The 28,000-nt window shown below is 40.0% G+C and overlaps 1 protein-coding gene across 2 annotated transcripts in view; it reads right to left on the reverse strand.

Annotated features, from left to right (window-relative positions):
• The window catches only part of pacsin1a (protein kinase C and casein kinase substrate in neurons 1a), a 315,211-nt gene that overhangs the window by 89,364 nt on the left and 197,847 nt on the right, over positions 1-28,000 (reverse strand). For both annotated transcript variants that reach the window (XM_065282588.2, XM_065282589.2), the window contains exons 3-4: positions 22,664-22,820; positions 22,215-22,450 (exon numbers count right to left, since the gene is read on the reverse strand). In XM_065282588.2, the coding sequence (XP_065138660.2) occupies positions 22,215-22,450; positions 22,664-22,820 (393 nt within the window). The remainder of the gene's footprint in view (positions 1-22,214; positions 22,451-22,663; positions 22,821-28,000) is intronic.

Below are 28,000 nucleotides of genomic sequence, written 5' to 3' on the forward strand. Positions count from 1 at the left end.
ACGCTTCGGGATCTCGACACAGTGTCGAAACGTCAGTTTCGCGGCAGCCATCCCTAATGCAGGGTTTAAATTGGGCCAGGACCTTCCGGGGCTAAGCCCCGGTACACAGACTGAAGGTCTCGCTCTGCTCCGAGCCAGTGTACGCGCTGCGCTGGTGCATGTGAACTGACGCAAATAATGACATGTTTTCATTCATAGGCTTCACACACGACAAAACCGGGTTTTACCGCTCATTTAAACGACGCGTCGATCGTTTTTGTCACTATGTGTTTAGTTAATCTACATCACTACGCAGCTCCGTGTCACCTCAAGAACGCGCATATGCGCAGGAGGATCACATTACACATTGTAGAGACGAGAGATAGAGAGAGAGGTAAGAATGGTGCACACGTCAAAAAAATGACCCCGAAGATCAAACCTGAGAGTGGTGGGCAGGGGCGTTGCTAGACATAAAGCTCTACTGGGGCAAAGGCCCCCCATTTTTTGCTGACTTTTTTTGAAAGCCTACTGTGTGCAAGAAGTGTGCAACACTTCTATATAATGTCCTTAATTGCTTAACCCATTATTCTACAGAGCAACAGTTACTGCAAAAGATACATACAACTGTAATCTTCATCATATCTAACATTATTAACATGTTTGGAGGCATAAATAATGACAGCAGAGAAATATTTTCTACATTATACAATGATAGCAATGATTAATAACTTATTTTTACAAGAATATTTTAAGAAAACAGTCATTTTATGCCTGCTATATTAAATAATCTCAGTCATAGTTACTGCTGTTATGTGTCTAATATTTTAGTAAACTAAATATTAATTTCATATCTGAAAATACAGAACAGTATCACATACATCTGTTGATTTTCTCAGCAACAATGCAATTCTATAGACTTGACAAGAGGTTTTCCTGAGATTTTATCTCTAATGTTTGAGACCTGACAGGATGAGGATGTAGTTTCTCTTACCTCCCTTAAACTCATCATCTCTCCTTTCTGCTTCTCTTTCCCTGCTTTGCACAAAACATTTCTGATTTCCATCTACAGAAGCCAATAATGATCGAGTCAAAATAAGATTAGCATTATTATTTAGAAACTTACTTTATTCTCGTCATGTTTTCATAAGCTAACTCACTCGCGTGGCGTCACCTTTTGAATGCGGTTGTGCGCTAATGACGCAAAGACGCGCGGACATGGATACGTGAGTGCACGCGTCAATGCGACTGCTTTGTCGCTTTTACAAGCGTAAATTGGGTAACTACATTGCATATAGATCCGTTTTTGCCGCGATTGTCTTTGTAAAGGATTGCACTAGTTAACTGATACAATTTAAACTTGAGATTTACACCGGGGCACAAAAGATTTACACTGGGACACGTGCCCCAGTAAAAGGGGTCTAGCGACGCCCCTGGTGGTGGGTATCCCTGAAAGTTTGGAGGGTTCAGACCCGGTTAAATTTATGACTGAGTTTTTCACAGAGGTCCTGGGGAGGGATTTTTTCCCCAGCCCTCTTGTCCTCTCCCGAGCCCACCGAGTCGGACCTGTCCCTACCAACAATTCTCAGGCCAAAAACCCCAAACCCAGAGTTTTCCTGGTCCTTTTTCATTTTTTCCTAGACAAGCAACGCATCCTCAGATTCAGTAAGCAGCAGCGAGGGGTGGTTTTCCGGGGTCACAAGGTGTTTTTTCACGAAGATTTCAGCGCCGAGCTTGGGAGAAAGCGAGCGGCGTTTAATGATGTGAAATCTCGACTTTACGGGAAAGGGGTCAGATTTGGTCTTTTGTACCCTGCAAGACTTCGGGTATCGTATGAAGGGAAGGTATGCTACTTTAACACGCCAGAGGATGCTAAAGAGTTTTATCGTTCCCACTGGGATGAAGGCTAACGTGCTGGCTCTATATTGACACGCAAAACCCGATGCTGCACAAGACTTATGGCTACAATATCACACCCTGTTTAGCTACTAGCTGATTAAAAATGTGAAATGACGACATGACTTTGTTACAATATATGTTCTACGTGGGAGCTACACCTACGGTATATATATTTTTTTTTACCGTTGCTAATAAGCGTTTTTCGGAAGCTTCTGTATTTTTTCTTTCTTTCTGCGATCAGTCCCTGTTGGGGTCTTAGATCTAGGCTTTATAATGTTCTCTCTTTGTTCGAATAAGGGGTGGGAGTGGGAGGGGTTGGCAGCAGTGTTTACATATAGTTATTATGGCACTTTTCATTTTAATTCTATTATTAACATTCTACAGTTGCTACATGTTTTGTAACCCTTGCATGTGTATAATTTTTATTTTAATTTCTATTACATGTGTAATGAAGACCGAGGTCAGCCAGTGAGGCTAATGACATGGAATGTCAAGGGATTAAATGGTCCTGTTAAAAGAGCTAAAGTTTTTTCCCATCTTAAATCTTACAAACCAGATATACTGTTCCTACAAGAAACTCATCTAAGACTGGATGATCATATTAGAATTCGTAAAGTATGGGTTAGCCAAATTTTTCACTCCAAATTTAATAGCAGATCACGAGGTGTAGCAATTTTAATTAATAAGAGAATCCAATTCTTATCTTCCGAGGCTATCTGTGACCCCAATGGTCGTTACATTATTGTGACCGGATTTCTTTTTCAAGTCCCAGTGATTTTAGTTAATGTCTACGCTCCCAACTGGGACGACGTTAATTTTGCAAATTCTCTCCTCTCGCTAATTCCCAAGCTTAATACACATCATTTATTATTTGCAGGTGATTTAAACTGTGCTATCGACCCTCAGCTTGACAGATCTAACATCAATAGTAACACTTCAGAGATGGCAAAGACCTTTTCTTTATTTATGAAACAGAATGGTTGTGTAGATCCCTGGAGATTTTTAAACCCACTGAGTAAACAATTCTCTTTTTATTCCCATGTCCATCACTCCTTTTCCAGATTAGATTACTTTTTTATAGATAATTTGCTTATGTCGATGGTCAAGAAGGTTGAATACTCTGCTATAGTCGTATCTGACCATGCACCAATTCTGTTAGACCTGTATTTCCCTCTGAATATTAGAGAACAGCCACTTTGGACATTTAACCCTCTACTTTTATCTAATAATAAATTCTGTGACTTTATTTCAAGTAACATAGATAACTTTTTGGAACTAAACAAAACAGACACAGTGTCCTATTCATTACTCTGGGAGACTTTAAAAGCTTACCTGAGGGGCCAGATAATATCTTACACATCCTATGTTAAAAAAGAGCATAAAAAGGAACTGCAGACACTGTCCCAGTCCATAATTGATTTAGACAGAGACTACTCTGAGTCACCAACAGCTGAACTACGTAAGAAAAGAGCTGACTTGCAAACAAAGTTTAATTTTCTATCCACTACTCATGCAGAACATCTGATAATGAAGACACGTGGTTTTTATTACGAATATGGAGACAAATCTAGCCGACTTTTGGCTCACCAGTTAAAACGACAAACCGCTTCTCGGATTATTTCTCAGATTAAAGACTCTAATCAAACTTTGACTTGTAATCCGAAAGAAATAAACAACATTTTCAAAACGTTTTATTCCTCACTATACACTTCAGAATTCCCGGCAGACCCTGAGGATATGAATAACTTCCTAAACGATTTGGATACCCCTTCACTGCAAATAGATCAGATAGTAGAGTTAGAACATGACCTTGAACTCGAAGAGATTAATGTGGCTATAATGGCCATGAAAAGTGGCAAGTCTCCTGGTCTTGATGGCTACCCGATTGACTTTTTTAAGAAATTTAAGACAAAGCTTGCGCCCATTCTCTTTGAAGTGTTTAAAGAGTCTATGGGAGCAGGTTCTCTTCCACCAACTTTTTCGCAGGCATCAATTTCACTTCTTCTCAAAAAAGATAAAGACGCTACCCTATGTGGATCATATCGCCCTATATCACTTTTAAATACAGACATTAAAATTCTATTGACCAAACGGGATTCATTAAAAACAGACAATCTTTTTCTAATATTCGCAGATTATCCAACATAATGTATATACCAGTCCGTTCTCCGCATCCAGAGGTAGTTATTTCCTTGGATGCGGAGAAGGCATTCGATCGAATCGAATGGCCATATCAGTTTGCAGTACTAAAAAAATTTGGCTCTGGCAATACCTTTATTTCTTGGATCAAGCTACTATACCACTCTCCTTTAGCATCCATTCGGACTAACTATACTCGATCAGACTTTTTTCCACTAACGCGGGGAACGCGACAGGGATGCCCCTTATCCCCACTTCTCTTTGCCATAGCGATTGAGCCTCTCTCAATAGTTTTGAAAAACACTACGATGTTTCATGGAATCATAAGGGGGGGCATCGAACACCGTGTCTCCTTATACTCCGACGATCTCTTGCTTTATGTTAGTGACCCGGTATCCAGCAGCCCCTTAATTATCTCTTTGCTAAATCGGTTTGGTGCCTTTTCGGGATACAGATTAAATTTTGAAAAAAGCGAATGTTTTCCCATTAATAATTCGGCTCTGCAAATTCAACGAGAATTATTGCCTTTTCGTTTTTCTCCCAACGGGTTTAGATACCTTGGGATCAACATGACACGTTCTTTCTCCCTTCTGTTTGAAGCTAATTTTAAAGTTCAATTAAAAGAAATGAGAACTGAACTGAATAGGTGGAATAGTCTTCCCCTTACTCTAGCTGGCAGGATACATTCTGTGAAAATGACTATTCTTCCTAAATTCTTATACCTGTTCCAAATGTTACCAGTTTTTCTACCAAAGTCTTTTTTCAACTCAATTGATCAATATATATCTTCTTTTATTTGGGAAAATAAAATACCTAGGGTAAATAAACATACTCTTCAGAGGCCCTGTGATGCAGGTGGCTTAGGCCTCCCAAGCTTCATTCATTATTACTGGGCATCAAATATTCAAAAGATATTATTCTGGCTTCATCGCCCAGATACAAATTGGTGTCTAATTGAGGCACAAACATGTAATCTTTCTTCTCTCCCTGCTTTGGTATATTCCTCTTTACCTATGAAAACCTCCCAATTTACAACTAACCCCACAGTGCTGTCAACTCTTAAAATTTTTAATCAGTTTCGGAATCACCATAAATTTCTAACAGCATCAATTTTAGGTCCTATATACAAAAATCATTTATTTCCACCTTCTATACTGGACTCATCATTTAGATACTGGGAAACATCGGGCTTGAAATGTATTAAAGATCTTTATGCTGAAGGCGTATTCAACAGTTTTGAGAATCTCAGAAGATTGTATGACCTTCCACATAATCATTTTTTCAGATACCTTCAAATTCGTAGTTTTATCAAAAACAAATTCCCACCCTTTCCAGATCTTGCCCCCTCCTCTCCTTTGGATAATCTCACCTCTTGTTTTACTAATAAAGGGTTGATTTCTATTTTATACTCCCAGCTTCTGTCCCTTCAAACACACAATTTGGATAAGATCAAATCCAGATGGGAGGACGATCTAGCTATAGAACTATCTGAGGATTTCTGGGGAAAGGCACTTAAAACTATTCACTCATCCTCTTCTTCAGTGAGACTACGACTTATACAATTTAAAGTGCTGCATAGGGTTCATTTGACTAAGGCGCGGCTAGCCAGAATATTCCCTGGTCTAGACGCTTCCTGTGATAGATGTTCCTTTTCCCCAGCCAACCTGTTACACATGTTCTGGTCCTGTCCTTCACTGGAGAACTATTGGTCATTGATTTTCAAAGCCATTAACGAGGCCCTTACGGTGACGCTGGAGCCCTGTCCTTTAATAGCCATATTTGGTACTCCTAGTGACGATATGGACACCACCCTAACCACACCCCAAAAGAATGTTATTGCTTATATCTCCTTATTAGCCCGTAGAAGAATTTTACTTAGCTGTAAAGCTCCTATTCCTCCATCTGTGTCATCCTGGCTGGAGGATGTAATGTTCTTTTTAAAATTAGAAAAGATTAAATTCACACTCAGGGGATCTACAGAGGGATTCTATATTAAATGGGATCCTATTTTGTCATACTTTAAAAGTTTGAAAGAATTACCTGATTAGTGGGGTTGTCCTCTATTGTTATTATTATTATTTTTGTTTTTTTTTTCCGTTTGCTTATTTATTTCTTCTACCCACTAGTTAACCTATGCTGTACATATGCGTTATCCCAATGACAGCCTGGTTTTCATTTCCTTTACATAATGGAAGCCATGCACGGGTCCTAATTTTATTGTATTTGTTAAGCTTCTGTAACCAGGAATTATGTTTTTTTTTTTTTTGTATCCATGCTGCCTGGGGAGGGTGTATTCTATGTGTGTTAGTATATAAATATACTGAAGGATGTTAAAATTCATTGTCCTTTGTATCATTGTATTTTGCATTATCCTTCTTTAATAAAAAAAAAAAAAAAAAAAAAGATTGCCGGAAGGCTGAGAGAAAGTGGAAGAAAGACCATCTCACTGTCTCCTTTTTGTGATCTCGTTTAGAGAACTAGGTGGGCATTAGAGATTCAGCTCTTGAGTGGTTCCATTCATATCTCCAATCTAGGACTTTCTCAGTGTCGATAGGTCAGTATTCCTCTACGACTGCTTCTCTTGTTAACGGGGTTCCACAGGGATCAATTTTAGCCCCACTTCTTTTTAATTTGTATATGCTACCTCTGGGGAATATCATTCGAAGTTTTAATATTTCTTTTCACCTGTACGCTGATGACTCACAATTGTATATCCCATTAAAATCCAATGCCTCTTTACAGCCCCTATTAAATTGCCTGGACAGCATTAAGACATGGATGGAAAATAATTTTCTCCAATTGAACCGTGACAAAACTGAGGTAATTATTTTTGGTCCACAAAAAAATTGCACCGGTCTGAGAAATAATTTGGGCCCTTATTCATCTTATGTAAAGTCTTCTGTAAAAAATTTGGGGGTCATCTTTGACTCTGAACTAAAATTTGAGAAACAAATAGCACTGTTGTCAAGAGCAGTTTTTATCAACTACGAACTATCTCCAAATTGAAACCAATGTTAAACTTTAAGGATCTAGAAAAGGTAATACATGTGTTTATCTCATCTCGATTAGATTACTGTAATTCTCTGTATGTTGGTCTTCCACACTCCTCTTTAAATCGTCTACAGTTAGTTCAAAATGCAGCTGCTAGGCTCCTGTCTGGTAAGAAAAAGTTTGATCACATATCGCCAGTGCTATCCTCTCTACACTGGCTTCCAGTTAATTTTAGAATACAGTTTAAAGTTCTTTTAACTGTTTTTAAAGCTCTTAGTGGTAAAACACCCAATTATATTTCAGAAATCATTCACCCTTATACAGCACCCAGATCTCTTAGGTCCAACGATCTATCTCTTCTCTGTGTCCCTCGCTCAAGGCTTAAATCCAAAGGTGATAGAGCTTTTGCTATGGTTGCGCCCGTTCTCTGGAACCAGCTTCCTCTCAGTATAAAAAACGCGTCATCTATTGGGGTTTTTAAAAAACAACTGAAAACTCATCTGTATCGTCAGGCCTTTCCTGCTGAGTCTTAATAATTTTTTTCTTTCTGTTTTAATGTTTTTATTTTACTTATTACAGTTTTTTTCAATCGCTAACAAGCGCTTACCCATACTTCAGATAATTTTTCTAAACACTTAACACAGAGTTCCACCTACAAAACACAATTGGCCAAATGCATAATTTTCTTCTCAAAAACACATTTTGTTAAATAAATACTAACTCTTCATTTCAAAATAGAATAAATCTTTCTCTGCACATAATAACTTTACCAAAACACTGGAAATCTGACTCAAAATGAAATTATTCTTTCAAAGAATAACACTTCTTTTCACTTCACAAGGTACATGCAATCAATTAAAGTACACCAGGTTTCCAAATACTGTCTATTGTTGACATTACAAAAACTGCATAGACCAGGGTTCCTCAAATCTTACCCTGGAGGTCCAGAGCACTACAGAGTTTAGCTCCAACCCTAATCAAACTTACCCACTTGCGATTTCCTAGTGATCATGAAGACCTTGATTAGCTTGCTCAGGTGTGTTTGATCAGGGTTGGAGCTAAACTATGAAGTGCTCTGGACCTCCAGGGTAAGATTTGAAGAAGGGGGGCATAGACTTTTATGTTTCAGTTTTACAGGTATTTGCATGCAAAACATTTTACGCTAAATGTCTTGGTTGGGAACTGTGTGTCCATATGTACAGCAATGTTCACATTCAAAAGCATTTCAGTAAAAAGCAGTTTTTCCCCTTACTCTTGACAACAGGAGGTAAAGTAGAAACACAATATGATAGAACAGAAAAAGTTTTACAGTATTGATCTTGATCATTTTTGAGGAGCTTTCCTCTTCCCCCAGAGGGTGGAAGACGTTGCATTCTTTAGAGGGACAAAAATTTTCACATATGCATTACTGTATGACCTTATTGACATGTCAAGTGAGAATAGAAACAATCCATGTAAAATGCAATACAGTACTTACCTGTTGGTTTGTTGAAAGATGCGTATAATGGAGGCAACCTCCTAAAATTGGGCTGCACACTTTCACCAGCCTCTCTTACTGAAATCAGTGAATTTCATCACTGACTACTGTTTTTGCAGCCCTTGGAATGCCACCACCACGCATTCTTACACCTCTACATTGCCCTCTCCTTGGGCCTGCTCTTCTCCCTGGCCCTGCTCCTCTCACTGCTCCTGCACCTCTCACTGCATCTCTCACTGCACCTGCATCTCTCACTGCACCTCTCACTGGGCCTGCTCTTCTCCATGTGCCCCTTGCTTTTATGCTTCCTCGTCCAGACATTACAGTGTTTGTCTGTTTCTGTTTTCAAAAACATCACTCCTCAAAGTCCTCTTTTTACTGTATAAGTATCAATGTAAAAGAAAAAACAACCTAAGCCAGACTGGAATCAGCTGTGGTTGGCCCAATTTACCCAATACAAAGGTTTTTATACTGTATCTAAGGTTTGGAATATTTTTTTTGCTATTGTGGGATGTTGTGTGTAAGCATTTGTAAATACTACAAAAACAATCCATAATTTTGGTGGAAGGTATAGCTTGTCTGTTAAGAAAATGTAAGCATTGTGGAAATGTGTTTACTGACTGCATATTGTGTGAAAACGACATGAAATATGTGAATTGTATGGCCACAAAAGATCGATGCAATGCAAATTGTGTTTAGAGTTTTGAAAATGTGACAACTGATTGGACAAATGCTTGTTAGTGACTGAAAAAAACTGTATGTTGTGCTTTTTTGCTATTTATTGTGTATTGACTTCTTGTTATGTATCTGTACAGCACTTTGGTCAGCTAGAGCTGAATTTAAATGTGCTTTATAGATAAACTTACTTACTTACTTACTAGTGATTGTTTAACTAACTGCTGACCAGCTTAGGGAATCTCTATGGCTAATGTATAAGACATAGCCTATTGCTGAATAAGTATGTTGTTTTTCTTGTTAACTGAGTCTTTTTGGGTAGCTTATCTTATGCCTAGAATTAGTCAAGGAGGTTGAGTCTTATAACTTCCTTCAAAGTTTGATCAATTGTGCATAATGACATGTACAACAAATGCATATAGGGTGTCAGACTCATAGATTTGCATAATTTAAAGTTCAGGTTTTAAAGTTTGGGTCAACCTCTGGCACAGCTTTAAAGCTGAAACTTATAAAATCCTATCAGAGGTCCAAAATGTCATTGAAACACACCAGTGGCTTTGCTGTCATCAGGATTAAACATGTTACCCCTCGAACCCTCCCTCCTAACAGACCATCCCCACAAAACAAATCCCAATTTAACCCCCTGTACATATATACTATATATATTCTCATTATTTTTAACACAGCAATAGTTATGCGCTGGCACAGAGTTAGACCCTTTTGACTCCACACAGAAACACCAATGCGTGTGGCATAACATAAGGAACATCCTGGATCTGTTTTTCTGCTCTTCTTTATTCATTTTTTATGTATTAAAGAAGTATCGGATCGGGACTGGGTATCGGGAGATACTCAAAATCAAATCACTCGGACTCGAGGGCAAAAAACCCTGATCGGGACATCCCTATTAAAAAGGTAATAAATCAATTTAAAGAAAAAGCAGAAATCTGCTTCAAGAAACTATTAGAACACCAATGAACTTGGCATTCAGGTATACATAACCGAGACCCTTTCAGTCGGTCACTACGACATCACGTTGCGACGAATTGGGAATCCCTACCAAAGCACCACTGAAGCTGACCCTTCCAGTGCCTGCATAAACCTTCCGACTTCAATCTAAAGAGGCGGAACCTTTGCTGACTGCAGAGAGGCCGGTCACTAATTGTCCCTCAACCCACAATAGTGAACTAGGCAAACTGGGAAGTGAATCCAGTCTGAGCGGAACTAGGAACCGCTGCGGAGCCAACCCTAAAGAGATATACCATTGGGTGGTGTTAACCCTCTGGGGTCTAAGGGGTTTTAGGGCCCAGGGGAAGTTTTGACATGCACTGACATTTGTGCTTTTTTCAGTTGCTTAAAAACATATTAATGGCAAAAGTCTCATAACACTGTGTTCATCACAAACTGGGCTACAATATTATATAATCAACATGTATATACATGTTTGTATTTTTGAGAGAAAAATGTTTATGCGTGGTTTTTGAAAAAGCTACATTTTTAAGTCACTGATATAACTCCACAAAACTCATTCTAAACATGTTTTCCCAAGACTTTTCAAAACAGGATCTAGTAGTCTAGAGTTTTTTCTTCAAAATGATGTGAAAATCATATGGCCTACTCAATCACATAAAGCAAGATATTGATTTACAATTTCTTAGACACTTTTGCTTGGGAAAGGCTGTATGCGTGGAGGCGGGAAAGCCCCTGAATAATCAGTGATTGACAGCTGAGAGACAAAAGAGTTACATAATGAGCCTTGTGGGGATGTTCAACAGGAATGTAACTTCCTCTGTAGTAAAACCATGATAAGGTTTACTTTTCAATATAATGTAAATACACACACACACACACATTATATATATATTTCTATTGAAATATTTTCTATTCATTTCACAAGTATAAGTTACCTTTTAAAAACCATAGTAGCCTAATCATGGTAAAGATACTGTTTGGCCATCGTAAAATGAACACACTTCAACACAGGGTTAGTGTTTGGTTGGCCAGCAAAAGGTTTTCTTTTGTGCAGTAAAAAGCTCAAAAGAACAACTGCCTATCGTTGTCTGAACTCTTATTTGTGTTTTTGTAATTATTATAGTAGAAACACAACAAGGGACATGCGTGGTAAACTTATCAATGTTTGTTTACAGCCGCCGCCATTACCTCACGTGTTGATCATGAAAGCAGTGAATGTGTGCACATGCGAGTGATACTGTGTTTAATAAACTTGCTGTGCGGAGATATGCGCTTAGACGCAACTAAATAAGGATTGTACTGTTTGCAATCGCGTATTTTATAAGAATACCAAAAAGCGCGTCGAGTTTCGGGACTCGCGTGTTTGTGTATGTGCGTTCCAATCGCGTGAACTGTTTGACGGAAGAACAAAGAAAACACTCGCGTCTGGAGATACTGACACACATACGCAAGGAAATAAGGATTTAGATGTCATGTTTGGTGCAATCGGATGGAAATACAAGGAATGGAGAGACTGGATTGTGGATTGCATATCCATTGACTGCAGGAGGCACGAGTCATGCATATGGATGTTTCTGCTCGTTCACTTCAATGGCGCGGGGGTGTGGCAATCTCTTCTCATTACAGATAATGAGGTAACTGGAGAAATACGGTACTTTTCCTCCTTCTCATACAGTTTACACCGAATGACAATATCTGTTTTCAATATCACTTACATCATTTAAAAGGAGACATTCCAAGCATTATGTTGACATTTATCTTTTGTTTCTACGACAAGTATTCGTTAAGTTACAGTTTATTTTTCTGACGCGTTTCTGAAAGGACTTCACTGAGGGAGAGAGAACAGAACGTGCATCATGTTTATTTTCTTAATTTTGCGAAAAGCACAACATTCTGTTTTTATTGGGAGTGGACAGAAAAAAACTAGACACTTTAACGTTTTAAATGATGTATAAATCATATCTGTATGTCAAAAATCAGCAGAGTAATTTAAGTCTCTTTGCGGAGTGATTGAAAAATAAAGAGTTTGCGGCGCCCGCGCCGCCGTCGACCCCAGAGTGTTAAGTAGCCAATAGGTCTATAAATATAACTCTCTTTATACTATCCATACTAGAGAGAGACACAGAGCAGGCTCTGCTAAGGGAAAACATGGTAAATTAGCTCCATGGAAAATGCACGCATAGGGAACCTCAAGGGGGCGCTATACAGGGGCCTAGCCAAACACAGGCTTTCAGGAATACAGCTAGTGAGAGGCTGAAAGCCAATGCTCTGCAACATCAGCCAGCTTGGTGGTGGAGGAGTAAAAAAAAAGGTTTCGTTACATTTTTGCTCTAATGTCCTTACTTAATGGTGCGATCATGCAGCACCAAAACAAAGGCTGCAAAGCCAACACACGAGCCCACCTTCGGCGTTCTCATTGGTTTGAAGAAAGAACCCAAAAGGAAAACGTCTCGATACGAACACTAAAGAATCTAGTGAAAGTATTAGGTGTCTTCCAGCCAGCAGCTCTACAAATGTCTGTTAGCGAGGAACCACGAGCCAATGCCCAAGATGTGGCCGAGACTTGTAGAGTGGGCTCTCAAACCAAAGGGGCATAGAATGCCCTGCCTTTCATAAGCAAGGGCAATTGTGTCTACAATCCAATGAGACATCCTCTGCTTGGTGACAGCTTTCCCTTTCTGTTGACCACCGTAACAGACAAAAAGCTGCTATGAGGCCTTAAAGCTTTGAGTTCAACCCACATACACCCATAGTGCACGTACAGGACCTAACAAAGCCATGGCTGGGTCTGCCTCCTCCAAAGGCAGCACTTGCAAGTTCACCACCTGAGTTCTAAAAGGAGTGGTGGGAACTTTGGGCACATAGCCAGGCCTGGGTCTCAGTGTTACACTGGATTCAGCAAGCCCAAACTGAAGGCATGAATCATTGACTGAAAATGCACAAAGGTCCCCTATCCTTTCAACAGATGCCAATGCGAGGAGCGTTAAAGTTTTCATAGAAAGAAACTTAATACTCACAGAGTGCAGAGGCTCGAAAAGGGGCAACCTGGGGGGCTTTCAGCATCATGGACAGGTCCCAAGGAGTAGTAGAGGGAGGCCGCGAAGGATTCAGCCTTTGTGCACCTGTTAAAACCTAATGACCAGATCATGCTAACCCACTGATCTACCGTTTAACGACACGTGGTGAGCAGATATCACCGCGATATCTACTTTAATAGTAAATGGTGACAACCTTTTCTCCAAACGATGCTGGAGATATAAAAGGGCGAATCTGATCGGGGATTCTCGGGGGTCTTCTCATTGAGAAGTACACCAGTCAACTAAGAGGTTCCATTTCAGCGTGTAGGCCTGTCTCATAAATGGCACTCGCGCTGCAGAGATAGTGTTAGATACCGCTTGTGGTAAATCACTCAGAACCTCCTTGTCCCATCCAAAGACCACAGGAGGTTCCAAATTTCATAATGTCCCCCCATCTTGAGAAAGAAGGTCCTTCCTCAGGGGAATCTTCCAGGGAGGGGCTGTCGCGAGGAACGTGAGTTCTGGAAACCAGTTCCTGGTTGTCCAGCATGGAGCAACTAATAGAATGCTCTCCTCGTCCACCATGACTTTGCACAGCATTTGTGCGATAAGGCTCACTGGGGGAAACACATATTTGCACAGACCCCCGGCCGATTGATATACGCAACAGCCGCAATGTTGTCGGTGCGAACTAATGCATCTTTGCCTCGGAGCTTGTTACTGAAATGGACAAGCGCAAGATATACAGCCCACAACTCGAGGCAATTTATATGCCAGTGTAGCCGGGGTGACGTCCAGACCCCTGAAGCTGCAAGCCTGTCGTACTTGGCTCCCCACCCTGTGTTGGAGGCATCAGTGCACACAATGGCATGCCTGGAGACCTGTCTCAGTGGTACACCTGCCCTGAGAAATGAAAGGTCCGACCACGGGGCGAAATTCAGATGGCAGGTCGGTGTAATTGTTACCCGATGTGAGCCGATGAGCCAATAGAACACACTCTCCTCTGGACTTGGTTGTGTATGTCACAGGCCGGAGCGGACCACAGACTATGTATGTCACGCTCCTCCCAAAGTTCCACCTCGAGGAGGTCCCAAAAGCACCCCAATGACCAAACAAACAAGAGATAAGTAATATAAAATAGAAACTTTATTTAATTTAATTAAAATTAGAACGGGGAAATGGGAAGGGAATCTAAAAACTTTCTTCTCTCTCCCTCAGGGGGAACTACGGGGCAAGGGGCGTTGGAGGGGAGAGAAGCCTGGCTCTGGTGGATCGGGGGCTAGCAGGGCAAGGGCCGGGCGGAGCTCCTTCGACCTCGGCCCACCTCCTGCAGGGAGAGACTTCTCGGGGCCCCTGGGTTCCTCCTGAGGGTAAAGTAAACACAACGTAAGTATTGCGTCGGTTTTAGTCAACTCGGTGTCTCTTCACTAACTTCCTTTTCCTTCCGCAGACACTCAGGCCAAGGAATCACAACTGGGTAAGAGTGGCTCTACTTGCGGCCAATGGAATGCCCTCTGTACTACCACTGCTGGAACTTCAACAAGTCGTGAGAGGTAAGTTAGATAGGACTGTAATGTGGTAAGTATCTTCCTTTGTAAGTTTCCCTGAACCTTCAAATCGTGCTGGGTAGTTTAGCTTTAACTCGTAGCACAATGGTTATGTTCCTTTGCAGGTTTCCCTGGACTTTTCGGGTCGTACTGGGTAAGTGTAGCTTTAGCTCGTAACACGGTGAGTATCTTTCTTTACAGGTTTTTTCTGGGCTTTCGAGTCGTGCTGGGTAAGTTTAACTTTAGCTCGTAACACGGTGAGTATCTTGCTTTACAGGTATCTCTGGTCTTCCGAGTCGTGCTGGGTAGGTTTAGCTTTACCTCGTAACACGGTGAGTATCTTGCTTTACAGGTTTCTCTGGGCTTTCGAGTCGTGCTGGGTAAGTTTAGCTTTAGCTCGTAACACGGGGAGTATCTTGCTTTACAGGTTTCTCTGGGCTTTCGAGTCGTGCTGGGTAAGTTTAGCTTTAGCTCGTAACACGGTGAGTATCTTGCTTGACCGGTCTCTCTGGGCTTTCGAGTCGTGCTGGGTAAGTTTAACTTTAGCTCGCAACACAGTGAGTATCTGGCTTTACAGGTTTCTCTGGGCTTTCGAGTCGTGCTGGGTAAGTCCAGCTTTAGCTCGCAACACAGTGAGTATCTTGCTCTACAGGTTTCTCTGGGCTTTCGAGTCGTGCTGGGTAAGTTTAACTTTAGCTCGCAACACAGTGTGTATCTTGCTTTACAGGTTTCTCTGGGCTTTCGAGTCGTGCTTGGTAAGTTTAGCTTTAGCTCGCAACACAGTGAGTATCTTGCTGTACAGGTTTCTCTGGGCTTTCGAGTAATATGGATGTTAACTAGGCACGGGGGAAAACATGGAATCTTAGACCATACGTCACCACACCATCTAGTGCAGCACGGCACGGGGCAGGGGTCCCTCCTGGCACTCAGACTGCGACCGGCGCAACGGCGCCTCGCTATCGGTGGATCCAAGCTAACCGGGTCCACACGTCCTCTTCCCGTTCTCCTAGGGCAGGCGAAGATCTAGACGAGATAGCAGGTTTGAATATACACTTTGTCACATACAATACGTACACAGCGCCCGGACCCTGTGTTCCCCCTTGGCCGCTCCTCTGCAGCTGAATGCCCAATCAACCTCCTATTTTCCCCTCAATACCTTCAACTGGTTCACACAGGACGTAGCCAAGCAGCGGGTGGATTTTGGCTGGGACCTACGTCGGCGCAGCGGCTTTTGGTGGTCTCCACAGAAACTGGTTTTCCCTGAGGGGGAGCACAAACATCAAGGACATGGCACCACACTACAAGCTTAGTGTACTCACGTCAAAAAGATCACTCTCACACTGCACAGCACACACTCCAGTGAATAATTAGGGTTTGCCCTCCTCTCTTGGCACAATCAGCTCTGGGTTAAGGGAGAGAGATCTCATCTGCCACCCGACGATGTCCCAAACGGGCTTAGAGGCTTCGCTATCCAATGCCAGCGGAACACTCGACTTCCGGCTCACCCACCCACTTCGTAATAAACAAAACACACACTCCTTTAACAATGTGCAGTTGTCGTACACCAGTATTTAGGGTTACTCACGACTGTGTTGTCTCCGATTGATCTTCCCTCCTCTTCTTGGCGCCCTTCAATGCCACCAACTCGGTAAGTACAACTCGCCCAGGCTGTTATACAAACACAGCGGTAATCCAAATGTCCAAACGATTCGTATTGCTCCAATGCTCACCCTTTGGTTGACTTTAACGGTGTTTTCTCCTTTACAGATCTCCAACACTCGCCCAATGCCGCCTCCTAATGTAAACAACTCAGCCCACGGATATACCCAGCGTTATTCCGACGCAACCGAACACTTTCTGTCGTCTTCCAACTCTCCTTTATATACACCTCTGCCAGCGTGACTCACCCAATCATTGTTTGCCACATCGATGGTACAGCTGTGTCTTGTTTTGGGTGATTGCGGGGATCCCCGGAAAACCCGGAAGTGTGCCGGTGTTTGTGCAACCGGGTCCGGGCGGAACCTCTTCCTACTCACTTTAGTTCCGCCCCGTTGAAGTCACTCCGTGACATGTAGCCAACACTGAAGCGGTCTCATATGGAGCAGCCCGTGCGTTGTCACATCCGCTGCTGCAGCCATATGTCCCAGGAGCCTCTTGAATTGTTTCAGCGGGACTGCGCTCTTGCCTTTGAATGTGTTTAGACAAGTCAGGATGGACTGAACATGCACTTCTGTTAGACGTGCAGTTAAACCGACCGAATCCAGTTCCATACCGAGAAAAGAGATCCTCTGCATAGGGCAAAGTTTGTTCTTTTCCCAGTTGACCTAAAGGTGTTTGAGCACACAATCTATGTGAGTGCAAAGCATCTGACGAGACTGCGCTATTATGAGCCATTTGTCAAAATATTTTTAAAAATCAATTTAAGTGTTGGTGCCTGCCTTCGTATTCGTATGCCAGTCTTGAACTTAATGTCTTTGTACTGGACTGTGTAAACCCGCTGCTATGTGCCGTGGTTTACCACCCACCCAAATATAGCAAAGATTTTATAAATTACTTTTCTGATTTTTTGGCAGGTATAATGCCGAAATATGATAGGGTATTGATTGTTGGAGATTTTAATATACATACTTGCTGTCCCTCTAAGCCACTGGTCAATGATTTTCTAGACCTTGTTGAATCTTTTAATTTAGTGCAACATGTAAATCTCCCCACACACAAGAAAGGGCACACATTAGATTTGTTTCTATCATGCGGCTTGCCGATTGGCAATATTGAAACATGTGATGCCACTTTTTCTGACCACAAGCCTGTACTGTTCGATATTTAAATTTTTTGCAAACCAAAACTATGTGTACCTGCGCGCCGCTGCCGCTCTTTTAACCCTGGAACTGCTGATTTGTTTCGTGAAGCTTTTAATAGTTGTAATGTTGACATTTCAATGCTATCGGATTGTCTAAAGACTGATGAGTTAACAACTTTGTTCTATTCCACCTGCCAAACTATTCTGAATACTGTTGCGCCATTTAAGACTATGTGTGCTAAACCTAAAATGGAACCATGGTTAAATTATATCACCCGAGGTGCAAGACAGGAATATAGGCGAGCTGAGCGCTGATGGAAAAAAGACAGACTGCAGATCTCTTTTGACATCCTCAAAGAGAGTTTGCACAAATATCAACAAACTGTCAAAAATGAAAAATCTAGATATTTCTCGGATATTATCTGCAAAAACTCTCACAAGCCACGCGTTCTATTTAAGACTATAAATACTGTTCTGAACACTCCTCAATCAGTGGGCTTGGAATTTTCTGTTGAGCTATGTGATGAGTTTTTAATGTTTTTGTTAATAAGTTGGCTGCTATAAGAGCTAACATACCTCTTGCTTCTGTTGATCCATCTATCTTTTCTGTTTGCTCTGTTGTTTTTAATCAATTTGAACCTGTTACTCTTAGGGGCTGTCCACACGGAGACGCGTATCACTGCATACGTATAAATTTGTTATCGTATTGGCGTATCATCCACACGGATCCGGCGTTTTGGGAGACTGAATCCGCTATTTTTTGAAACCGGGTCCTAAAGTGGATAAATCTGAAACCGACACCCTTGCGGTTTCGTCTGTACAGCCAATCCGTATATTTTGTGAAGCGAAAACGTCATCACATCACGTGTCGGACGCGTCACACGTAACAGCAACAACAATAATGGCGGATTACGTGATTGTGTTCGTGCTACAGAAGCTACTAAAGCCTACTAGCTTTATTACAGCAAAATCTTTTGCTTCTATGCAATTGTGGTGACCAACAAGCGATAATGGACAACACCATACGTTGGCTATGCGCATGCTCAAAGTCTTCTTTTCCGTGTATAGTGTATATCTGTGGCAGAATTACAGCGCCCCATACTGGTCCGGCATATATACTACACCGCTTTCAGTCGGTTTCAGTGGTTTCGTGTTTACGGATTATTTTTTAGAGCAAGGAAAAAAAATGATCGGATAGGGAATGCACCGGCTTCGTGTGGATATTAGAGATGCGCGGATGGGCTATTATTTCATCCGCAACCGCATCACAAAACTCATCATCCGTCCGCCATCCATCCGCACCAACGTTTCTGACCAGTTTTCAAAACCGCACCCGCCCGCCATCCGCTGACTGGGCGATGTGATGACAGCCGCAAGACTAGAAAGCTCTAGAATATCAGCAGTGAACTCAGTCTCCGATCGGCGCACACGGGACAAAAATAAATAAATAAATAAGTAATGCCTAAATTAAACGCACAAATTACATAGTCTGCACTGGTGTCATCCTGATTTACCACTTTGTAAAACTTATTCCAGGCAAACCTTTTCTGACCTTCTATTTCCTTTGTTTTTAATTCTCATTTTTTGAGGCGTTGATAAGAGCTATGTCAAAATGCGTCCTCATTTCTCTGCGCTGTTAATGATAGAACGAATGGATTCTTAACATGCCGAGGCTATCCCAAACAATTAAAACCTTTATTAAATAAAAGTGTATTAGAAAACTTTTTCTTGTCACTGTTTTAGTATTATAAGTTATGTTTTGTGTTAATATTATTCTGTTTATGTTGCGTATATTTGCAACATAAGGTTGATTATTTGATATACTGTTGAATAGTTTAATCTACATCAATGTGTCATATTTTCTAAAATAAATTAATATTTTTGATTACATATTTATTTTAATAAGTCAGAAATGTTTCCGCTGTTTTCTGCTGACAGGCGCGGTGGGGGCTACTGGGGGAGCGTGCAACAGGTGACGCAAATTATGGGTCCTCAGAAGGCTAGACCGTCTCATTTCAGTTCTCTTTGAGAACTTCTGAGGCTGCCACCCTGAAAGACAGAGTGCTCACCTTTTAAGGTTGCATGCTTAGAAGGACACAGCTAACAAGCAGTCGATCCGCCACCCCCCGAATCTAATTAAAATATTATTTTTCGTCACGTCATCCGCCCGATCCGCAGTTTATCCGCGGAGTCCGCGGCTGTAACCGCCAACCGCGCATCTCTAGTGGATATAGCCTTACTCTCCTGAGGGATATTACTGCCAAAATGAAATCCTCTGTATGTTCTTTAGACATCTTTCCATCATATTTCATGAAAGATTTATTTGATGTTCTTGGTCCTAACATTATGATCATCATAAATAGCAGTTTGTCCTCAGGAGTTGTACCACAGAATTTTAAACATGCAATTGTGGAACCATTGATCAAGAAAGCAAATTTGAATGCTTCTGTACTAAAAAATTTCAGGCCTATTTCTAAGCTTCCGTTTCTCTCCAAAATATTGGAGAAAGTTGTTTTTATACAACTGCAGTCTTTTCTAGAGTTAAATGGACTTCAAGAAATTTTTCAATCTGGTTTTAAAACATTTCACAGTACAGAAACTGCTCTAATTAAAGTGTATAATGACCTGTTACTTGCTACTGACTCCGGTGATTATGCTATTCTCATGCTGCTTGATCTCACGGCTGCATTTGATACGGTTGATCATAAAATCCAGATTTCTAGGCTGGAGCATTGTGTTGGAATCAAAGGAACTGTATTGTGTGGTTTAAATGCCTCTGTGATTTTGAGTCCTCTTCAGCGCAACTCTCATGTGGTGTTCCTCAAGGATCCATTCTTGGTCCTATACTCTTTACATTATACCTACTTTCATTAGGTTTGATTTTCAGAAAAATTGAAATTTCATTGTTTTGCAGATGATACACAGCTTTACCTGCCTTTAAAGAGAAAAGACTCATATTCTATTAAACCTCTGCTTGAGTGTCTTGATGATGTTAAAACTTGGATGACATTAAATTTTTTATCATTTAATGAGGGGAAAACTGAGGTTATCTTATTTAGGCCCGGCAGTGCTTGTGAGTGACCAGATTTAGATTTGGATGTTTTAGGTTTATATGTTAAGCCTTCTGTTAAGAACTTGGGTGTTATATTAGACAGTGAATTTAAACTGAACAAACAGATTAATCTAGTAGTTAAGTCTAGTTTTTTCCAGTTGAGACAACTAGCCAAAGTGAAGCCTTTCCTTTCGTTTAGTGACTTTGAGAGAGTAATTCATGCTTTTATTTCTACCTGCCTTGATTACTGTAATGGCCTCTATGTGGGCATTAGTCAAACTTATCTATCACGTTTACAGATGGTACAGAATGCCGCTGCTCGACTCTTGACTGGTACTCGTAAGCGTGATCACATTACACCTATTCTTGCATCTTTATATTGGCTTCCTATACGCTTTAGAATTGATTTTAAGATCCTAGTGTTAGTTTTTAAAGCATTACATGGTTTAGCACCTCGCTACCTTTCGGATTTATTAAAACCTCACACTCCACTTAGAGCTCTTAGGTCAGCTGACCACACCCTCCTGAGTGTCCCTAGAACAAAAAAAAGTAGGGGGGATCGAAGTTGGTTCCCAATTTGTTTGTCACGACGTGACGTTGTAGTGACCGACTGAAAGGGAAAGAGTATGAAAGAACGAGTATGCAGAATGATTTGAACACTTTAGTAACCCCTGTAAGTAAATGCTATAATCACACCATTCTAAGGTCATTCTAAATCAACCTGACAGTACAAACATAAATTGTTGAGAATAAAACATATTTTCAACAGTATTTTTTAATTAAATCAAATTAGCATAATATACATCATGCAACATTATTAGCAGCGGGACAAAAGTAACACAGGAACTCCTGACATTTAAACCCAATTTACTTTTATTTTGAAAAACTCAGAGTAGAGTAAACTTCAGGATGCATTACTGCACTAATAACTCCATAACTGAGTCCGATGCGATTTGTATCTTGATGCATAGCCTATGATGCGATACATTTAAGGAATATATTAAGCAGCTACAACAGCTGCCATTCTCCACTTTACCATGCAGTGCGGTCGGATGCAATGAAAAAATCTAATGCTATATGGTATACTCTGAAAACGTTTGTGTTGAAACAACGCATTTTGTGTCTAGATAAGCACAACACATTTAATGTATAGAGCATCTACTAATAATTATATGTAAATAAATCTGCATTTTACCATGCAAAATGTTAGAAACGATGCACTGCGATGCAAATGTTAATTGAATTACCGCTTTAGGTTAATATACTTATCATGGTTGAAAACAGCTTTCCGGACCTATGCGCAAAACAATGCCGAAATAATGCAATATTTATCAGCTCTGTCAAGGGTTGCGTGCTAAAGATGCTGTCATGCATTGGAATGCAGATGTAGTCAGGGATCTGAGAAATTCGCTTTGTTACTTATCCAGCCTTACTTTTGCCCCGGTTCTCACCTACCAAGCAACAGCACTACATTGTATCATTTAAAATGTTTTGTTTAATTAAATAAAGTTTTTTATGTCATGACTTTTTCTTGGGGGGGGGGTGGGTGAAGGTATGCACATGGCAAAAACTGATATAATACCACCGATATAATAAAATATTATACTTTTAAAATGATTAAAATATACATGATATATGTTTAAATTAACTAATCGGACATTATATGTACCTCTTTGAGTTTTTTAGCCCAGGGTTTCTGTGCCTTCTTGAAGCCCTCTTCTGCCTCTTTGGTTTCCTTGAATCCTCCGATCATCTGTCTGTGGTATGAGTCTTTTTGCCAGTTCTTCACCCTCTCAATGTCCTCGTTCATTAGACCATTCTTCACCTCTTGATGAAGTTCACTCACCTTATCAGCTTCTGTCATCATAGCTAACCAGGCTTTCTCTACAGAACCATACTGAGGCCCTGTCATTAACACATTCATGTACAAACAATGGGGAAAACCACAGAAAAAACAGACAAAATATTTAAAGGTGCCAAAGAATGCATTGAAATAATGTATTAAATTATTTTCCTTTTTACAGCACCTTATTTCAGAGTTTTCTGTTTTTAATTAACAATTTAAAACTTTCTGAAAAGATAATGCTTAAATAGGAACTACAAAATGTTCTAGCCAACCTTTTTCAATCAGTTGCCGCCATCTCTTGGACCATTCAGTAAGCTGCTGGCTGTAGCACTTTTCAATCTTGGCACGTTCCTGAAGGCAGTTCATAAGATCATTGCAAAGTCGATGGCCATCATCAATTCTCTTCACGGCACGTTTATAATTTCCCACCTTGAAAAAAGGTAGACATTAATGAAATAAAATTATATTAAAAAAATAAAATTATATATATATATATATATATATATATATATATATATATATATATATATATATATATATATATATATATATATATAAATGCTTTGGTATACCATTTTATACAACAGCATTTATTTAAGCTATCTGTTATCTGGAGACTGATTTGCAATTACAAACTTTGATTTCTCTTGGTGAATTTAAACATCGCATGCAAGTTTTTGAAAATGATGCCATAAATTGTTGTCACTGTTTTTAAAATAACTAAACCATTGAAACCTATGGTAGAGTTAAATTGTATTTTAAGTAGTTTAATGTTATTTGTTTAGGTATTTTGAGGATCATGTTTAAATGTTATTTGTTGTTGTGTGTATGCTAGGTGTTTGTATTTGTAACTATTTTTTGAAACCTTGCTGCCATTTTTGACCAGGTCTCTCTTGAAAAAGAGGTTTTAAATCTCAATGAGATTATCTGGTTAAAAAAAATACTGCCCTAATATTACCAATAATATACGTACATACATACACATACACGTGTGTGTGTGTGTGTGTGTGTGTGTGTGTGTGTGTGTGTGTGTGTGTGTGTGTGTGTGTGTGTGTGTGTGTGTGTGTGTGTGTGTGTGTGTGTACCTGGTAATTATCACGTTGTGGGGACCAATTGTCCCCACAAAGATAGGAATACCAGTGTTTTTGTGACCTTGTGGGGACATTTTGATGTCCCCATGAGGAAACAAGCTTATAAATCAAACAAGATGATGTTTCTTGAAAATCTAAGGTACAAGAAAGGTTTTTGTGATGGTTGGGGTTAGGGAATGGGGCAGGTAAGGGGAATAGAATATACAGTTTGTATGGTATAAAATGCATTACGTCTATGGAATGTCCCCACAAAACATGGAAACCAGAATGTGTGTGTGTGTGTGTGTGTGTGTGTGTATATAAATATATATATATATAACAGTGGTGGGCCGTCAGGACCAGCAGGGCCTTCTCTGCTGGCCCTAAAATAAAATCAAAAATAATTTTTTCCCCAACAACAAAGTGTTAAATGTTTTTCTTTAGTATGCTATTTTTTTCATTGGTGTAATGTCCGCAAAATTCGTTAGTTTTGTTGAGGTTGAACCGGAGTACCCTCAAAAATTCACATAAAAAGCAGCTTATTCAGCTGGGGCCAGCTCTAAAGATACTGCTAGGCTTGTGTTGAAGGACAACACATCTGATTTGTTACAATCATTAGTGACAGAAACATCAACCAATCAAATTTTGACGTTTATTGACAGCACGTCCTCCGGGTCTAGCGACGTGCCCAGCGCTACCCCTGACCAGGGCCGTGCACAGACCTTTTGAGGGGCATGTGCTGAAACTGAAAAAGGGCACCCCCTTCAAATAAATATCACTTAATAATCATCTTAATAGCTTTATATTTATTCGCTATTAATGATTGAAAAAAATCACTATTAATGAATGAAAAATGACATTTTATGATAGCTTGGCATTATACAGTGCAAAGGATATCTGCCCTTGTAAGTGGGCTTTAACAATTTACATCCTGGGTGTTTGTCTGTATTAGGCCTATTTGTAGTCATGTGTTTGTGAAGTGCTTTTGTGTACTCGCTCTTATTTAATTGTAGAATATATTAATTTTAATTTTTTTTCTCTGCTTAAATACATAAAGTTACCTGTACATAAAAATATGTTTGAAGAAAAAAAGGTATTCTGTTTGGTTTTATAAGCTAATTTTTATTATTTGGTTAACATGTTTATGTATGTGATTGAGAAGAGTGGGAAATAGGAGATTAAAGATCAAAATAGGAGATTATACTATACTATAGCCATACCATTAGCATATTCAACATGTATCTGCCTACCTGGCAAAAACTGTGCTGACCAGGAACCTTGGTCTTTTGAAGGTGCAAATAACTGCATTACTGAAAAATATACTAAATACAAAATAGACTTAACTCTATACAGTTGATTTCAGAATAAAAAGTTATGAACCAAATAATCATACAACTCCCTTGACTAATTCAAGGCATAAGATACATACATATACAATAAATTATATCCAGATTGCATACTGCAGGGGTCTCCAACCTTTTTTCAATGGAGAGCTACTTTCTAAAAAATAAAAGTGGTCGAGAGCTACTTGTGTCACGTAATACCTAAATTTAGTTAATAGATAACGATCTATTAACTCACTGTGATTTGAACTCTTTTCCCCTTTTTTTTAAGAAGTTGCCAGTCAGTGCCAGCATTTTTTTATTTTTATATTTTTCACAAAATTTTAATACCTTCCAGAAAATGCTTTTCTTTAAACATAAACACACCATCATCAAATGAAAGAACAGATCCTTTTAAACAACAACAACAAAAAAACAAATCATTTATTAATGATCAGATTTAGAAAGATGATCCAAACATACATAGAGTATTTACTGCTTTTGGATTCATATTAGGGAAGTGCATGTATGTCATTTTTTCATTTCGATTAATCCATAGGTCTGAAAAACGATGACTGGATTAATTGAGGGTGGGCAATGGAAAGGGCGTCATTGTGGAAATTAAAATATTTTTATTAAAAACACTCAAATAAAACTTCATTTTGAAGAAACTATGACAGAAAAATGAACACATACTAGATTATTAATGAAATAGATGTTTTTTAACAGAAACCAACAGGAAAAGCTGCGTGATGAAGTGAAACTAAAGGGTTAATAAACACAAACTGATGCGCTTTATATACTGTATGACGCACTCTGCATAATATTAAGCCTTGATACAACAAAAATGTATTATATAACGTGCATCTGCACAAAATGCAAAACTTAAACTAAGTTACTGGACAGAAAGTTTAACTCCTGTCGTGGATGCGCATCAACAGCATGCTTTTAAACACGTCCAGTCAAAGCACAAGCTTCATAATATTAAGCAGCTTTAAGTCTTTTGCTATCATTTTAGCGATTAACGTTAGCTGTGTCATGCCGTCCTCTCACCTGTTCTCAGTCAAGATGTAATGCTCGTATGAGTCTTTGGTTTTTTTTTTTGACATTTGATGTTTAAAAATGAGATAATTACCCATTGAACTTGTGACGACGACTGTATTTTCGTTTTACCAAAAGTGAATCCGAAAATCACGGCATCCTTTTTAACCATAGTGCCTTGACTCGAGGTGTGTTCGGCTTCAAAGCGTCGCGCGGATCGGCCGGTTGCCATGGCGCGGGCTTCACAGCATTGCGCGCATCGGCTGGTTGCCGCGGCACGGATCCGTTTGTTTTTGGATCATACATGTTAAATTACTGATGTCATATGATACGCCGGTCTACAACGCGACGTCCAACACGCACCCAGTTTTAGTACCACAGGCGCTTGTAACACTAACCAGACATCCAAATGCGCCATAACCACAGAAAATAAATAAATAAATAAATAAACCCACCAGCGAGCTACCTGCAATTAAGACACGAGCTACCAGTAGCTCGCGAGCGACGTGTTGGAGACCCCTGGCATACTGTAATGAGTGACAGGGCAATATAATGTACATACTTGTATCCTTTACATGTTTTTCGTCTCTATCCAGTTTTCCCAACTGGGCATCTGATGTCTAAGACCTTTCTAATCTGATATGTTTTTGGTGTAAATGTAGGCTAGACATTTACCCGCGCGGGCGCGTCTTCTCGCCTGAGATGTGTTGACTTTAGTTTAACGATTGAGACGCGTCATGCAAAAAAAGCGGTAAAAACCGACCGTGCATTCCGTATTGTTGTCACGGGTGCCCTTCACATGGGTGAACACTTGTTTAAAAACTGCTCGCGCTTTGTCAAAAACTCAATTTGGTCGCAGTTTGGAGCCCTTAGTGCCCCCTGATTGCCCATTCGACCAATCCCGTCTATGGATTGGTCGGCTCTGCTCAAATGTATAAAACATGGGCCGTTATATACATACTAGTGTTTCTTTCGTAATAAGACAGCATTGTACTCAAACAAGATATTTATTTACCGTTGCAAGACGTTCAGCTGCCTCTGCTCTGACTGCTGTGGAACTTCAGCTCGCTGCACTCAGGGGGCGGAGTTAAGAGGTTTGACAGACAGTTTGAGCGGATCCAAAAATATTTAGTTTTTTAATAATTTTAATTGATAAATATATTTGTAAAACACACAGACAGACGTAAATGTTTAACAATAGCATTAATTTATATATTAAAAAAAATAATAAAACACCTCTAAAAAAGGGCACTTCGGAGTGTAAGGACAAAAAGGGCATGTGTTCTGCACAGGTTGAGCCCTATCTGTGCACGTGCCTGATTTCCAGCTTACAATAACAACTCCTTTTCCAACAGTTGTTGTCTGATATGTCGGCTCAATTATGACTTGCTTATCCACAATGACATTAGACGTCTTAATAAAGGAAACATTTTTTGTGAACTAGCTGGCGTTTCTCCGAAGTTCAAAGCAGACAAAGGCTCCCAAAGGCTCAAATATTATGTGAGTCATCGTTCTCACACAAGAGTTTAATTTAAACGATTTACAGTTAATCGCCTATCGCTCACAGCCCAGCACCTGCACCACTGTATGCGTATCGCGCTGACAAACATACACCTGATTTAACTGCCCTGACGAAATCTAAAAGTATAATTTCTCTTATTAGAAGCTAGCTTAATGTTTGCCAGTTATTAAGATGGCGATTGTAGTTTAAATAGAGGTCGTGAAATAATTGCATTGACAAAACTGCATAAAACAATGTAATGTTCCATATTATAAACTTTTGGTTATGTGTACTTAAGTGAGTAAATAAATTAAATTCTCAATGAGTGTGATGTGCAGCACAGCCATTATAATTGGTTCTAGGCTAGAGCAGGTGATGTAGGCTAGTGATCCCTGTATTTACATAAAATGGTCTGGGCTAAGCCCCGGATGTCCTTCAATGCTGGAAACACCCCTGGTTACAAGCCTGTGTACATTTGTGTGTGTGTGTGTGTGTGTGTGTGTGCGTGTGTGCGTGTGTGCGCGTGTGTGTGTGTGCGTGTGTGCGTGTGTGTGTGTGTGTGTGTGTGTGTGTGTGTGTGTGTGTGTGTGTGTGTGTGTGTGTGTGTGTGTCTCAGCAATGCTTTCACAATGCGAGGATTTGATTTCCAATACAAGGATGCACAAGATAAAAAAA

This window comes from Paramisgurnus dabryanus, chromosome 21 (genome assembly GCF_030506205.2).
Source record: "Paramisgurnus dabryanus chromosome 21, PD_genome_1.1, whole genome shotgun sequence".
In the NCBI taxonomy this organism is placed as follows: domain Eukaryota; kingdom Metazoa; phylum Chordata; class Actinopteri; order Cypriniformes; family Cobitidae; genus Paramisgurnus; species Paramisgurnus dabryanus.